The following is a 16,132-nucleotide window of genomic DNA, read 5'->3' on the forward strand; positions in this document are numbered from 1 at the left end:
GGCCAGCCAAACGAGTTGAGCCAAGGACGAAATGATAAACAACAGCTGTGCTATTACGTAAGACTTGTCTGCCTGTAGAAGGATCTTCGGAATTAAATTATAGTATTTGATATTAATCACGTTTTCAAAGGCATATTACATTCAGACATCCAATACTAGTCCATTTTCAATTTCGAACGAAGAAAATCGACCTCGAAATAAGGAAAGTAAGCGAATAAAAATGACGGCATGTTTTGCAGAAACCGAGCTCAGCGCTGCGCATGCATCCCGTCGTGTGTGGCCCCCTACTGTGACTGTATATGCCGGGCTCTTGCGTTATCTTCGGACCGACGTCAAGAAACAGGTGTTTTGAAACTTAAATTGCTTGCTTGGGGCATGTTAGGGTTTGTCGTATTTGGAGAAGAGAATTGATGAGAAGGGAAACCAGGGTATAGTGATCTCAAATGGAAGTTTTTCGTCATGAATACCAAAATTACATGTAGGGTTGATATGATACATCGACCCTAAATTTTGTCATGGTGGGCAAGATAAAAATCACTTTGGAGAAAGAAATGCAAGGTCAAGGTACATCAGTTCATGTCAAAAAGGAGAAAAAAAAGGTTAATGGTTTATAAAACTGCAATAATTATTTTATTTTGAGGAGGTAAAACTTTGTTTTCAAGGGGTGTTTTGGGGGCAAGCGCAATTGATTTTCAGGCAAGTATATTCCACGTATACAAAAATTTACTTTCCTCGACAGGGCAAGTGCTTCTAAACAGTTATGTAGCACCCTTGCACACAGTTGCTTGCAGGAGCGCACGCAAATCTGATCTGCACGCAGAAAAGTTTGGAACATGCTCAAAACTTTGTTGCAAGTGAATTGTGGGCAATCATTTGGACGGCTTGCGAGGAACAATGTGACAGGCCTTTTGAATTTAAAATCATGTAACGTACTGTTACAGCTTCGATCTTTTGAAAATACAAAAGATACAATAATTAAATGCTCCTGATGAATTTAATTGCATCATTGACGATGGGGGTAAATAATGCTACTTCCGTATTGTATTCTCAAGCGTGCTCTGAGGTCACGCGTTTTGAAAGTCAGGTGATGTGAAAGTATCATGGGATACATCCGGACATTATTTGCAGGAGATGAAACTTCACTCTGCATTCATGTAGGTGTGAGAATAAAACCATGCCTATAATGGAAGCAGGTATCGTTATCATTATTGGTCACGAGTGACAGAACCCTTTAGCTTGGTTGAGCTTCGTCCAACATACCGCCAAAAACATTGATAGAAGGTGGACCCCATCCCATTCAGATGCTACCACTGCCGGTAGCAGGTGAATTGAACAGCAAAACACCCTCTTTGATAGGACATCCGTTAAGTTTGAATACATTAGTAAATGGTATCTTGAACGTAAACAAAGGCGGATCACAAACTGACAGTTCCAGATGGGTAGAGGACAAAACACATCTCTGAAAAGTTGGCTAAACCCTGACGAAACTGCATGTGTTGTGTAGACATATGTCCATTTCACAGAAAGACAGAAAACCGTTTCCCAAAGACTCCGCTTGGGTGGGAGAAAGGTTTATTTGAAACTGGGAAGGCAGTTTGCTTGAGTTGGGAATTTCGACTATTCCTTTCTTCTTTATAATTTAAATCGTTTTTCTTGAATGGTATGAATTTCTTGAATTTTAAAATTTTAGTGAATACTCTTCCCTTATACTATCCTCCTTTATGTTGTACATCCAAAATTGTGACATTATCCAATGATATGCTATGACTCTGTCGATCAGAACATTACTACATATACACTACCCTCAGAATAGCTTGGTCCCAAAAATTATTGACAAGCAAACATCCCCCCCAAATTTCACATTTCACTTTCGAGTAAACCAATGAAGTCATTGGGGAAATGAGTTTCCGCTTACTGATAAGTAGACCTGTATTTGCATAAGACATGGAGTTTCGTGGGGATTTGATAAACTCTTAGGCCCGAATTCGCGAAGAAGATTTAAACCTAGACCACTGACTAAACCCACGATACAAATGGGCTATGGGCAGCCAAAAAGGTTGAAATCAGCAGAAAAAGAAAGCAGCTAAAATTGCCCTTTTATGACTGTCCATATCAAACTTAAGGATTTAGACGATGGTTTATGTAGGTTTAAATCCACTTCATGAATTCAGACCTTAGACCTGTATTTTCAATCGTCCATTTGGAAATTCAATTTCAACTCATATAGATGTTAAGTTTCAAACATAATAATAATAGTTGACAAGTAAATAAAAGCATAATAGTTGACAAGTAAATGTAAAATTTAATTCAATATGTAAATGAGCATGTAAAAGAATCTTAAGTTTAAATTATAATCAAAGAAATATTTAATGAAAAATTATTCTTGAAATTCATAACATAAATCGTGAAAAGGGATATTCTATCTCATCTGAAAAATTACTTTTTGTGCCATGGCGAACTCATAGATTAAATTTGAGAATTCTAGTTCATAAAGTTATTTCTTCTTGTTCTTCTTCATTTCTTCAATTTTCTTACTTTCTCCTTTTTTTTGTACTTCTCCCTCCCTTTGATGAAGATTACTCCCATTTTCATCAACATTGGTTTACAAATTATGTTCATCTTTCTTGGATGATTTTACTGTCTTCTATTTCCCACTTAAAAAGAAAAAAATTCCCTCTTACCTTAATGTCCCTTACCTGTTATTATCCACACATATTTCTCGCCGTATAGCCCATCTTTGTAGGCCTGGCAAAATACCTGTCGGGCTCTGTTCTCGTAGAAGTTCCCGATGATGATGCGTGCTCCTTGTTTCTGTATAAATTGATCAGAGAAATTAAGAGTTGTTTACAAATCTTGGTTCAGCTTCTTTTGACTTTGTTGCCATACGTACCCCGGAGTATGTGATAGTGAGCTCAACTAGGGCAATAATAATAACAATAATAATATCATTACTTCCTTACAAAATGCTTAACACTTCCTGCCGGGTACCCATTTACCTCGCCTGCTGTTGATGTTGAGCCTGGGATTAGGCCAGGATGTATTTCAGAAATAAGAAGTCAACCATAAGTAAATAAAAAATTTTAAGGAAAAATCTCTGTAGTGTTGAAATGCTATAGAAATTGCTCCAATGCAATTGCTCCGATCAAAAATGAGCACATCACCAGTATGTAGTTGCAGTAAACACTGATTTCATGAGAAAGTCTGTAAAACCAGGCTTTATTGTCAGTATATCATCGAGGATCTAGATCTGGTACAGTCACATAAACTGAACTTTGTATAATATTGAAATCTACACTGAAATTAGCGCCATCTGTATGACAAAGATCATAGACATAGTTTCCATTCATCTGTCTATCATCAGCCAGTCGCGCAACACAGGCACAGTACACATATGCAACACTGCTTTCAGCCACATCGACATTGGCCCAAACATCACTTCACACAGGATGCGGAGCCAACCTGCCAAAATCTTCTAACAGCGCAGCTAAAGCGTACACTAACTGAGAAATCGTCAAGAGTCTGGGCATTCACAACATGGCATCTGCACTGTATAACATTGGTGTCAATTAGCGAGCAGGTAGCGCCATCATCTGCAGCATGTATGTACGTACAACAGCCCCCTCTTGAATCCTGGAAATGTGCACCTTTAAATTTTATTTGATCAATAACCAGGGTGTTATTACAGCACCCCTGGTTATTACTTTATAACCCATGCAGCACACATTATGCAATATGTGATTGCATCAGATTGCAACAAGGTGCCAATCCCACCTCAGTGCAATTGCATCAGCAGGCCAGTGCACACATTGCAATAGTTGCTGCATCTCCATGGATTCTCTTCTGTTGCGCATATGTTGTCTGCGCTGCAGCAGCACAGCAAATTGGCCTTGCCATCTAGGAAAAATCTGATTGGCTCTAATTAATAAAAAATAACAAAAAAATTTGCTACAGATTTGAAATGTCAAATGTCTGAGATTTGGTCTGGGATCCTACTGCAAGAAATAGGATCGCAGTTGCAGTTATTGGGTGTTATGGGGTGGTGCACACTGTGATTTTGTTGCAATTAAATCTTGGTGCAGTCGTGTCGCATAGCATGGGCTGGGCTTAACATCCTCTGTTATGTTGAAACTCTAAGGTGAAATTTCAACACCCCAGGGTAAGGTGCTCTACGAACACCAACTGATGTCTGTTTAAACATTCCGGTTCTCATAATACACAAGCACGCCCCCTGAAGACACACTACCAATCATCACCACTCCATACCACCGGTATCTACCATGGTTGCTTCACTGCCCCAGCACTTATGCTCATGAGGCAAGGCATTCAATAAACAGTGCTCTTTTATGGAAATGCTATATTCTTGGTAACCCCCCCCCCCCCGCTAAAAAAGGCTCAAATAACCACCATTCTGTTTTTTAATACCTTTTATTAAGACCACCACACTAAATCAGATTTAGTACCATTCTTCACATCAATAAAACTGTGGTTTTAACCAGTGTACAAAGAAGCACTTCAATAATTTTACCCCGATGTTCTCAATTATGGGTATTTCAAGTTAACACTTACCGGCCGCACAGAATCCTTGCTATAGCTATGAGTGCACTAATAAACAGAGGCCCTGTTACAACTGGTAATGTCACAACATTGACTAATGTTAAAACAACTTGTTATGACTTACCTCTTGGAACAATGTTTGACATCATATAAAAAAGAAGAGACTTGGTTCACTATTAGTGCTCTGTTAACACTATTAGCATTGCTAACAACTTTTCTGTGAGGCCTGGGGCACGTTGCAGAAAGAGTTGCAATCGCAACTCTAAAAATCATGCGCAACTTGATTTTTAACCAATCAACAGAGCGCATTTGGGACTTGCGATTGATTTTTTGGCTTGCGTTTAAACGCAACTCTTTCTGCAACGGCCCCCGGAACGGGTGGTATTATAACATCTGTACTGACCGCACAGAAATGTTGTTAGTGCTAACAATGCGCTAACAGAGGCCCTGTAATGTGGCCGCGATGTCCAATCTTACAACAATGCATTACTTACACATTGGAATAAATGTTTTGACTTCACAATCCAGAATATGTGACTGGGCTTACTGTTGGCGCTCTATTGGGCTAACAACATTTCTGTTCAGCCGGCACTGGTTGTTATGATTTTATCACTGTTTGGTGTTATGTTAAAATTCTAGGGTTAAATTCTTACACCCTAGGATGTGGTTACCTATGGACATTAATTGGTGTCAATTTTAACACACCAAGAGAGAGTGTAACATCCTACCTTGAGGTTTGTTACTTGAAGTGAAGGGTCCTCCGAGAAGCTTTCCGACGCGATGATCTCAATCCCATTCATCCTTGCACCAGTCAGGAAATCCGCAGTAGGCTACAAATATTTCAGGAAAAAAGAGACAAGAGAGAAGGAAATACAGTTATGAAATGAATGTAAAAATCATTTAATTTCTTAAAGGTCTATATTAAATATTTTCAATCTCTTTTGGTGGATTGAACTACTGAGCATCCAAGGTACTTGGTAGATTAGCCCTCAATTCCTAAAGGAATGGTTCTCAGTCGTTTTTTAAAGGTAGCCACTGTAGGTGAAGACACAACTTCTTCCGGAAGTTTGTTCCACTGATGGACCACTCTCTTACTGAAGAAGTGGCCAGCTACTCGTGATCTGGAACGTCTTTGGAACAATTTTCTAGAATGGCCTCTAAGAAATATTTAGGTTGAGAGAAGAAACTTTGGGCTGAATTTCCATAGTACCCATTTAAATATTTGTAAGTACTAATAGTTAATTTACCTTAACTGAAACCCTACTGTAAAAACAGTTGAAGAAAACTGGTGTAAATTATGAGATACAGTGCATGACCTGACATGAAAGCGTGTACCTTCCAGAATTGTATCCTGAAAACCGTGTGTGCCTTGGCTAACATCAAAACTCAAGAGATTCTGTCAAAAGGAGAGGATGTTCTCAAAAGCAAAGAAACTTGGAGACCAAGTTCAATAGGATAAACATAAAGTTCACAAAGAGCTTGGGAAGACACGATGAGAATTCATATCAGATCTATCTGAAGCAGGTTATAAAGATTTCTGGAAATACGTAAAAACTAGGCGAAAGGATAATGTTGGGATCCAGATGATCAAGGAAAAACAGACATGGCTGAGCAATTCCAAAGTGTCTTGTCCAGAGATGTTGGCAAGACTCCTAACCTACCTCAAAGGAATTTCCCAGAGATGCCTGAGATTGTCATTGCAATGAGTGGTATCATAAAATTGTTTAATAAACTGGATACTTCAAAAGCTGCAGTTCCAGAGCTAGTTCAGCAATTAATCTTTCAGCAATCATAATTATGACCAAAGACTTCTTCCTGATGATTGGTGTAAGGCCAAGATTGCAGCTATCTACAAGGGCATAAAGAGTGAACAAGCCAATTAATGCCATTAAACTAGTGTACGCTGTAAACTAATGGAGCATATATTAGATTGCCAGGGGGTCATCCCGTCCCCCACTCCCTCGCGCTTCGCTTCTCATAAAATCTCAATCTCAACAATTATCAAATGTTGGCAGCTCTGGCCCCTGCGTTAGGGAAATGTGCCCCCCCCGGGTGCCCCCTCTCCTTAGAAAACTCGTCAGCAGTCATCCAAACTGTCGTATCACACATACATGTACGACGGTGCAAACCCATTTCAAAGATAATCAACTTCAGTTTACTATGAATTTCACACTTAGTTCCCCAGCCTGACAAAATATTCATTGCTTGAAAAATACATAGTTGGAAAGACCAAGAGATTTGCTTGACATTGGTATCTTTATTTTCACACAAAAGGATTCGAGAAAATATGGAAAAAGAGCTACATGCTTGTAATTTCTGTTTGAGGGACCGCCATACGGAAAAAGCAACGGCGGTTTCAATGCACGCAATCAGTTTAAACCTCGTATCGCTTTTCACGTGCAAAGTCAATGCAGTGCCAGTGCCAATACAACGGTTTGGTTGACCGAGCGCATTGAAATCGAGGTTAGTCAAAGCGTCTTATCACTCTGTTACATTACACGTTTCCAATGGGATGTGAGCATTTTATTAAAAATTTGTGTGGCATCGCCATGAAAATCCTCTCATATCTCAGAAAACGAAATAAAATACTGCCTAAAAATTTAGTAGTGAATAGAGTAGAACTTGTACTTTAATTTTCTGCAAAAATCTCAAATAAATTTTTTTACCAAAATTGACTGACACAACAGTTCAGATAACCGCCGACGAACTGTTTAGAATTATGAAGTTATATTCGCTTTAATTTCATATTATCATATAATGATATGAACATATTTTAGAAATGAGGCACAGAATACCATTTCTTTACATGATAAATCGAGTGCATAGCTTTAGGAACCCCTCTACATCGGGCGTCAAAATCAAGAGGTGTTCGGAAAACAGCAGCAGAATTTTCATATTTGATCTAGATCTAGTGACTTTTGTGATATTTTCTTCTTGGTTAATGATCTTTAAAATGTTTGCCACAATTTGTTCAAAAATTAAAATTGGCATATTTTTTGTCATTTATAAACAAATTGCATAGCTTTAGGACCCCCATCATAAATTTGAAAGGAAAACCATCATGTTCCAATCATGGACTAAATCTACCTCGCATATTTGCCCAGGAGTTGACCGTGCAAAACGAGGACACGGGACTGGGGTAGATTGGGGTCTCAATAGTAATCTCAATATAATGTGGAAACAGAAATTATGCACTTACCATGATTATATGAAGGTCTATCGTGACACACAAATCCTGACATCGAGGCACAGACCGGAATCTCAAAAAAAAAAAAAAATTGCCTCGGTCTCGATCGGCCATTTTGTCTTGAATTTTGAAAGGAGAGGTATCACGACAGAACTTTTTGCTTTTTGAGGTTCTAGTCTATGCCTCGATGTCAGGATTTGTGTGTCACGATAGACCTTCATCCATATAATCGTGGTAACTGCATAGATCTAGGCCTAGTTTCTGTTTCCACATTTTATTAATAAGAATTAAGATCACTATTGAGAGTGAGACCCCAATCTACCCCCGCCCAGTGTCTCCCTCGTTTTGCATGGTCGAATCCTATTCCTAGGCTCCAGCCCGCTTCGCGGTCCGGAGCTACCTGAGTTAAGTCTTACCGAGATCCTTACAAATAGAGAAGAAAGCTGGGGGGGGGGTTCTCCTATGACTCAGAGAACAATTGACATTCCATAATTTTCGGGCCTTCGTCGCCACTCCGACAAAACCATCTCATCACCGCCGCCGCCAGCGCCGTAGGCGTAGGGCCTAGCCCTAGGGGTAACTTCGCCCACAGTCCCGAAGATGGGTACCGGTACGGCCGGAGTTTCTTACCATCACTCGTAATCTTTGCCTTTCCAGGACAAAAATGATGCTTTCGTGAATTTCCCTGAGCTTACAAGGTTCATGTGAGATTACTTTCACTAAATCACTTTATTTCAAAGAATCGAATATCATGCACCAGTGAATTTTGGATGCTTTTGGATGATTTCTCCCTCACTGACACTGCACTGGCAAGTTCTTGTCAGCAGGAACCATGGGGCGGGGCGCTTCGATAACTTCTCCCCGCCCCCCCCCCCCCCCCCGTCAGTCGTCGAAATCGAAGCCAGGATTTCAATCAATTATCGTACATTTATTTCCAAAGGCTTAATTTACTCTCATACAAAAGTAACAATATAATGGACGTGACAAATCTGAAAGCAGAGTTTGTTAGCACACCGGAAATAAGACAGTCTTGACTCATCGGCTTAAAATTAAGGACTGGGGGATATACCTACGAGAGAATTATACACAATAAGTTAAATGAAACAGATCATTAATCGTCAACCAATCACCCCACACTGGAACGAGGTAGAGTACTTACTGTACGAATAAAAATCGAAAATAGAATTAGACAAAAAAATGAAGAGAATCGTTTAATTCTGGGATTACAAGGAACTAAGTTCATATCTTCCAAAGACAACTTAAGAATAAATACAACCAACCCTTATCCAAAAACGGAAAGGGTCGATGACATCGAACTTCTTTCATGAACTCATGACCACGTCAGAAAAACATGTTCCCGTTGTAAAAAGTTTGACAGGAATGAAAATTCATCTCTCCCTCATATAGTTACGATGAATTTGCTTCATGTTTTTGAAAGGGAGGGAGCGGTTCCTGTTCATAAACCGGAAAACACAATTTGTAACTTTCGAAAAGCATATTTCTCAACAATAATAAACAGACATTTTTACAAAACCGAATAGGCCTAGATAATTGCATGTCAGTTAAAACTTTTCATAAATTCGAAAAGCTTGGAACTTTTTTGCTTTGCATTGTTTTCATATCAACTGATACAATAATTAACAAGGGGACTGGGGACGACTAGTAAGGTCAAAGGAAGCAATGAATATCTTCATCAGCCAAAGTCGGATAACGCCCGAGAGCTATGGCATCGATAATTAACAAGATCAATAAGGTTTCAAATCTTCATCTGATGTTCCAAATTCGGAATAAAAGATACATCATTGCCATCCGGAACTGGAACCTAATATTTTGAGAGGTTTTGATTCCGCTCCTAAATCATATTTCATACATGAATGTCATGGTCATATCTGTTATTCTGAAATCGCATAATATAGGCCTACATGCTTTGAATACAAGTCATGAGGCCTGGTTTTAGGGAAGATAATTATGTTCGGCATGATGAGAACGGGTTTAACTAATCAAACTTAAGAGACACTTTTCAACCCTGTTCAAGTTGGATGGCTTATGCACTGCTTCTTTGCGATGAATTTTCAAGGTCTATATTATTTTGAAACAAACTCAAATCAAGAATATAAGAACCAGCCGCGGCCACTTTGGATAACAAATACCAATATTATTCTACTGTGACAGAACAGCACGAGATCTACTTATTCTACTTTGTATTTCCATCTTCCAACAGAATGTTACAAACCAAATTCTTGGTAGAAATAAGGGGGTTGAATTAGTAGTGTACCTGAGTGGAGGTATGTTTATATTAGGGTTAATCTACAGATGGGGGTGCTTCGGAGGTACTTGGAGGTCATGCTCCCCACCCACAACAACAAAAATCACACCAACGAAAAATAGGAGATAAAAAAATTATTATTTTTTTGAATATTACGTAAAAATCTACCAAAAATTAGATTTTTATAGTAAAATGGTCAACATTTGTTTGCTCGCTCACTTCTTCTCTCGCTCGCATTTTTCACAGAATATTTTTTTATTCTTCTTTTAATTTAGAAAAAGAGTGATTCATCCTTTTGGAATTAGACAAATCCTGTTTTCTCCCAAAAATGGCAGAGGTAAAAATGGCAGAGGTAAAAAATGGCATTTTTACCTCTGCCATTTTTACCTCTGCCATTATTACCTCTGCCATTTTTACCTCTGCCATTTTTACCTCTGCCATTATTACCTCTGCCATTTTTACCTCTGCCATTTTTACCTCTGCCATTTTTACCTCTGCCATTTTTACCTCTGCCATCTCTATACCTCTGCCATTTTTACCTCTGCCATTTTTACCTCTGCCATTATTACCTCTGCCATTTTTACCTCTGCCATTTTTACTCTGCCATTATTACCTCTGCCATTTTTACCTCTGCCATTTTTACCTGGCACCGAATAAAATATCACTTGTTATTATAGAAAAGGTATTATTTTACAATAACCAAGGTTATAAAACGAAAACTTATTTTCGGGCAACCTAGATCGCTAAAAATCAATATTTTCCAAATCTTATATAAAGAATAAAATTTCTAGAACAATGAAGATTTTTTTAAATGCCGCTGATTAAAAAATTGATATTACATTGAAGACTGGTATATCGTACGGAAGTTAAACAAAATACTGCCTTGACTTTAAGATCAATAATATTGCAATCGTATGAGCTATTGATTTTATTCATATTAACAAACTTTGAATGGAGATAATTGTCATATCTGCGAGACCGATCGATCGATTTGAGATGACCATGACTTGGAAAGCAATCAGTTCAAACCGTACTTGAAAGCATTCTCTGAGATAAAGGCAAATGTTATATGATAGATGAGTAAATTGTTGATTTAAGCCCTATAATTCCTTTGCTAATACAGTGCGTCCCAGAAAAAACGAAACCAAGATAAAGCGATGATTTATCATAAATTAATCACAAATACAATAGACAAATGTCTTACCAATGTATAGAATCTCCTCTTTCATCTGATATTGCTTAGATTTATTCCCCATTCACGCAGAAGTGAGCAAAAACAATTTGAAGAAAGGATACCAAAAACTCATTTGGCGGGGGGGGGGGATCTGAATTTCAAAAAAGAAAACCACATGCCTAAAAAGTTCAATATCTGCTCATTTATTTGATACCTTAATCACAAAAAATGTTAAAGAAGTAAAAAAGTTATTTTCCCTCAAAACAATGCTTGTATTTCCATAGTTTCATTAAATAAACGTGTTTTCACCGGTTTCCCACAGAAGTTATCGCATGGTTAACAAAAGACTTAATGCATGGCTGATCGTCAAGTGAGTTTGAACGCTTGCCTGTAGAACCTCTTCATTTTCATGAAATTATTGAAATTCAAGCCTTATTTCAAATAACCAGAACTTTGTTATTTCTGGACCATTTTCTGTAATTGAGGTATCAAATTAAAGAGCAGATATTGAACTATTTAAAATGTGGTTTTCATTTTGAAACCCAGATACAGCCCGCTAAATGACTTTTTGGTATCCCCTCTTCCAATTGTTTTTGCTCACTCATGCGTGAATGAGAAATAATCTAAGTAATTTCAGATGAAAGAGGGGACGTAATTTGTCTATTGTATTTGTTATTAAGTTATGATAAATTATCGATAAACCTCGGTTTCGTTTTTTGTGGGACGCACTGTATAACGCTGTTTTTTGTCTCGTTGATCAGTTATTGTATATTTGTATTTGTATCTATTTTTTATTTTAATTCATCCATATACAAGTAACTGTGAAGTAAAAAAAAAATCTAAGGATATATAAAAAGTTTAATCAAACCCATCAAGGATTGTATCCCCGAGGACATGGAGGGGAATATGTATAGGATTGCATCAAGAAATACACAGCATTGCAAATAATAAGATGATTGGAGCCAAACAAAAAAATAATAAATATCCAAAATTGCTATGAAAAACATGTAGGTCTCCAAATTCCATTGGAAATGAAAAAAAAAATCTTCTTCACTCCAAAAAATAATGGGCAACATACTGTCCACACCAAAATTGGTTAACAAATTAACAAACTTTGGGTAGTTTTCAACCAATACTGTTTAGTTTTTTCACCCAAACAACACATTAAAACTACCCAGAATTGGATGAAGTTTTAACCAATTGTTATGTTGACAGTATGTTGCCCAACATTTTTAAGAGTGTTTGACAAGAATCAATCCACTTTAAAATAAAAATACAAAATTTAAAAGTGTATTTGTGGAGGTTGAAAAAGTCTGAGACATGTCGGGCTCTTCATGTTGTCAGTGCATGTAAACTCGTTTTTAATGGATACCTTGAAGATTTTATTTCAAAAGCATCATGATTCTCAACTATTGAAAATGACAATCTTCATTTACTACAGTATATGGACGTTTATGACTGTCGTATAAGGCATTCGATTAGCGTAAATATCTGAGGTGATTCCTGCCTTATCTTAAGTTTTGGAATATTGGTTACAACACTGGCTGTAAGAGAAGCATGTATAGATCCTGAATAAAGTTAAACTGTCCCTTTTATTGAGGTGTGTATTAAATTGTGTCGAAATGTTCCCCTGAGAGCTTGATCAATAAAAAAAACATTAAAATACGACGGCAGAATGAAATGAAGATAAACTTCCCTACAAGGTTTGCCTTTCAACACAGTAGAAAGAAATGATGATAAATGACATTCGTAATTATGCCCTGTAATGAATCCGATACATCATTGTCAGTTTCATGAAGACATAGTGAGATATCAAATCATCCGAACTTGAAAATCAAGAGGATAAATTCACTAATAGTCTTGGCAATTAATTTCACTGGAAATGTTTCTGTCAGCCAATCAGAAGCAAGGATTTTAATAGCTTGTAACAATTGTCATTAAAAGGGGCACCAGCAATCGTTTTATGTGATGCTCTCCGAATAGAAGAATATCTTACAGTATGTATAAGTAAATCAAATGAATGACATTATGGGATTATAAACCCTGAATGGAAATGTAATAAATATTACAGGAAATCGACAGTCCTTGTATCTTGATTCCAAGAGCCATATATTATGGTGATGAATGATCTTGATAAATACCAAACTTCTAAAGGGATGGAAATATGTTGTTTCTACCTAATTACTAACTATCCGCAAGTTCTACCAGAATAAAAAAATAAAAAGTAAAGCTTATTCCATTCAATTGTCACTTAAAGAACAAGTCCACCCCAACGAAAAATTGATTTGAATAAAAATAGAACAACGTGCAAAACAGTAAAAATTTCATCAAAGTCGGATGCAAAATGAGAAAGTTAAGGCATTTTTTAGTTTCGCTTAATTGTACAAAATAGTTATATGTACACCCTGGTCGGTATCCAGATGAGGAGACTAATGACGTCACCCACTCACTATTTATCTTATATTGTATTGTATTGTATGAAAACTGAAGTATTCTAATTTTCTCCTCATTGTCATGTGAAATGCTATTCCTCACTGAACATGTGGTATTACCATTGTTTTAACATTTTATGTGCCAGTCAAGTTGGCCCTTATTGTAAGACTTGTAAAATTGAAATACTGTATAATTCAAACAACAAAAAACAAAATAAATAGTGAGTGAGGGATATTATCAGCTCTCTCGTATTCATGTCATCAAATAGTGCATATAACTGTTTTGAGAGAAATAAGCGAAATTCTAAAATGTCATAACTTTCCTATTTTACATCCGATTTTTTATGAAAATTCCAACGCTATTGATTCAAATCGATTTTTTTTCTTGATTGAACTTGACCTTTAAAGGACAAGTCCGCCCCAAACAAAAAGTTAAATAATAATAATAACTCTTATCTACCCTGGGTAGCCACTCTCAGCTGTAAGCTGTTCTTCCAGCGGGCCCTGCATAACATAAGATGTTATTATTACCCTTCTCCATTCTAAATGCTGAGCGCCTAGCAAGAAGGCAGAAGGTCCCATTTTTATAAGTCTTTGGTATGACTCGGCCGGGGATCGAACCCACGACCTCCCGTCCATGAGGCGGGCGCTCTACCACTGAGCCAACATGTCCGGTCATTGATTTGAATAAAAACGAGAAAATAAAACTTCTTGAAGGAAATCGAAAAATTGATACGTCACGTGGTACGTAGGCCTATACCTAAGTGGGGTATGGGGCGTTGCCATAGAGAACCCTGACAGAATTTCAATGACCCATTTTAGTGCTTGTCAAAAACAAAACAAAATACAAGTGGTTCCTTCCAGAAATGGCGGTGGCCTTTAACTTTTTTTTGTAGTTGAATAATAAATGATAAATAAAATCCATATGAGGCCCTACGGTTACACTTCGTAATTCCGAAGCTTCGTAATTCCGAAGGTTCTTTATTCCGAAGGTTCGTAATTCCGAAACACGTAAATTGCCTATACCTCGATGTTCGTTAATCCGAACATTTGTGGCGTTATTCCGACGGTTCGTTATTCTGAAGGTTCGATAATCCGAAAACGAAATAAGGTTCGTTGTTCCGAAGGTTCGATAATCCGAAAACGAAATAAGGTTCGTTGTTCCGAAGGTTCGTTAATCCGAAAACGAAATAAGGTTCGTTTTTCCGAAGGTTCGTTAATCCGAAAACGAAATAAGGTTCATTAATCCGAAAAATGAAAACCGGGAAAGCAGAGGCAGAGGCAAGGGGGGGGGGGACACTTGCCGTTCAATTGTTATGAGGATGGGAAGGCAAGGGCGGCCAAACGAATTTTCGTTTGGGGGGTAAAGCCAAAAAATGAAACTCATACGTCAAAATGGGCACTTTGGTGATATTTTCACCTTAAGATTATCAAAAAAAAACTTTTGAAATGACTTCTTATTATGGCAAAATGTATATTTAGCCTTTATTTTTCGGGAGAGAGTATAATGAGCGAGCGGCTTGGTAAAAAAATCAAATGTGAAGTTGTAAAACTCGTTTTGGGGGTCAATTATTCTTTAAATGGCATTATTGCGAGGTGTTGCGAGCGTGAATCACAAGCTAAAACTTAAGGGTATTTCAATAAAAATGGAAATAAGTTTTTAAAAATCCGAGCAGATTTCTGCTGTCACTAAAAATATGTACATCTAACTAAAGAATTAACACGAGCGCAATACGCGAGCTTAAATATACTGACCAGAAAAGGAATCTTAAAGAAAGAATTTAGTGACCTCTTTAGGATACATATTTCACCAATCGAATAACTGAGAGTGCGAAGCGCAAGCTGAAAATTTGCAATATTCCAGCCTGAAAACTTTACTTTAAAAAGAGTATTTTATTTCGAAAACATGAAAAAAGGCATATTTATTTTTGAAAAATGATCTTTCCCATTTTTGGAAAATTATGCATTTCCCTGTTTTTTATTTCATTTTTGGGGTGCAAGTGCCCCCTGCCTCCCTCCCGGCGGATCCAACTTTTGTCAAATGGGGGGGGGGGCAATTTTTTTTTCGGCCATATTTTCCTCGATCGGCAGCTTAAAGTTGATTTTTGTTTGTTTTTTGAAAGGGTAGTCCTAACAGTCAATAATTAGCTTTATACTTATAAAATAAAGTAAATATGTAATAACATGATAAACCCTTTTTAAATAATGCGAGCGCGAGCTATATTTTTTTTAATATGATGGGCAATATGTTTGTGATCTTCAAAACGAGATGCCTATGTAACTAGATAATAACTGCGAGCAAGAAGCGCGAACAGAAATTTTAAATATAAGCTCTGACCTGATCTAAAGGGGACATTTTAAGAACTTTTTGCAGCTAGCCATGAAGACGATGCGTGTTTCAACCAGTGGCGGCGGAACGTATTTTCCTTTTGGGGGGAGCCAAAAAAGGGGCCAATAGGGGCATTTTGGTGCAAACGGATATTTTCGCCATAAGATTATCATCTGTGTAAAGAGGTTGT

General features: G+C 37.4%; 1 protein-coding gene across 1 annotated transcript in view; it reads right to left on the minus strand.

The window, feature by feature from the left end:
- LOC121418653 (gamma-aminobutyric acid type B receptor subunit 1-like) overlaps positions 1 to 16,132 on the minus strand; it is a 50,958-nt gene that overhangs the window by 21,458 nt on the left and 13,368 nt on the right. Inside the window, exons 3-4 of the mRNA XM_041612634.1 lie at positions 5,283 to 5,384; positions 2,697 to 2,811 (exon numbers count right to left, since the gene is read on the minus strand). Of these exons, the coding sequence (XP_041468568.1) occupies positions 2,697 to 2,811; positions 5,283 to 5,384 (217 nt within the window). The remainder of the gene's footprint in view (positions 1 to 2,696; positions 2,812 to 5,282; positions 5,385 to 16,132) is intronic.

Source organism: Lytechinus variegatus, chromosome 1 (assembly GCF_018143015.1).
Source record: "Lytechinus variegatus isolate NC3 chromosome 1, Lvar_3.0, whole genome shotgun sequence".
NCBI classification, from domain to species: Eukaryota; Metazoa; Echinodermata; class Echinoidea; order Temnopleuroida; family Toxopneustidae; genus Lytechinus; species Lytechinus variegatus.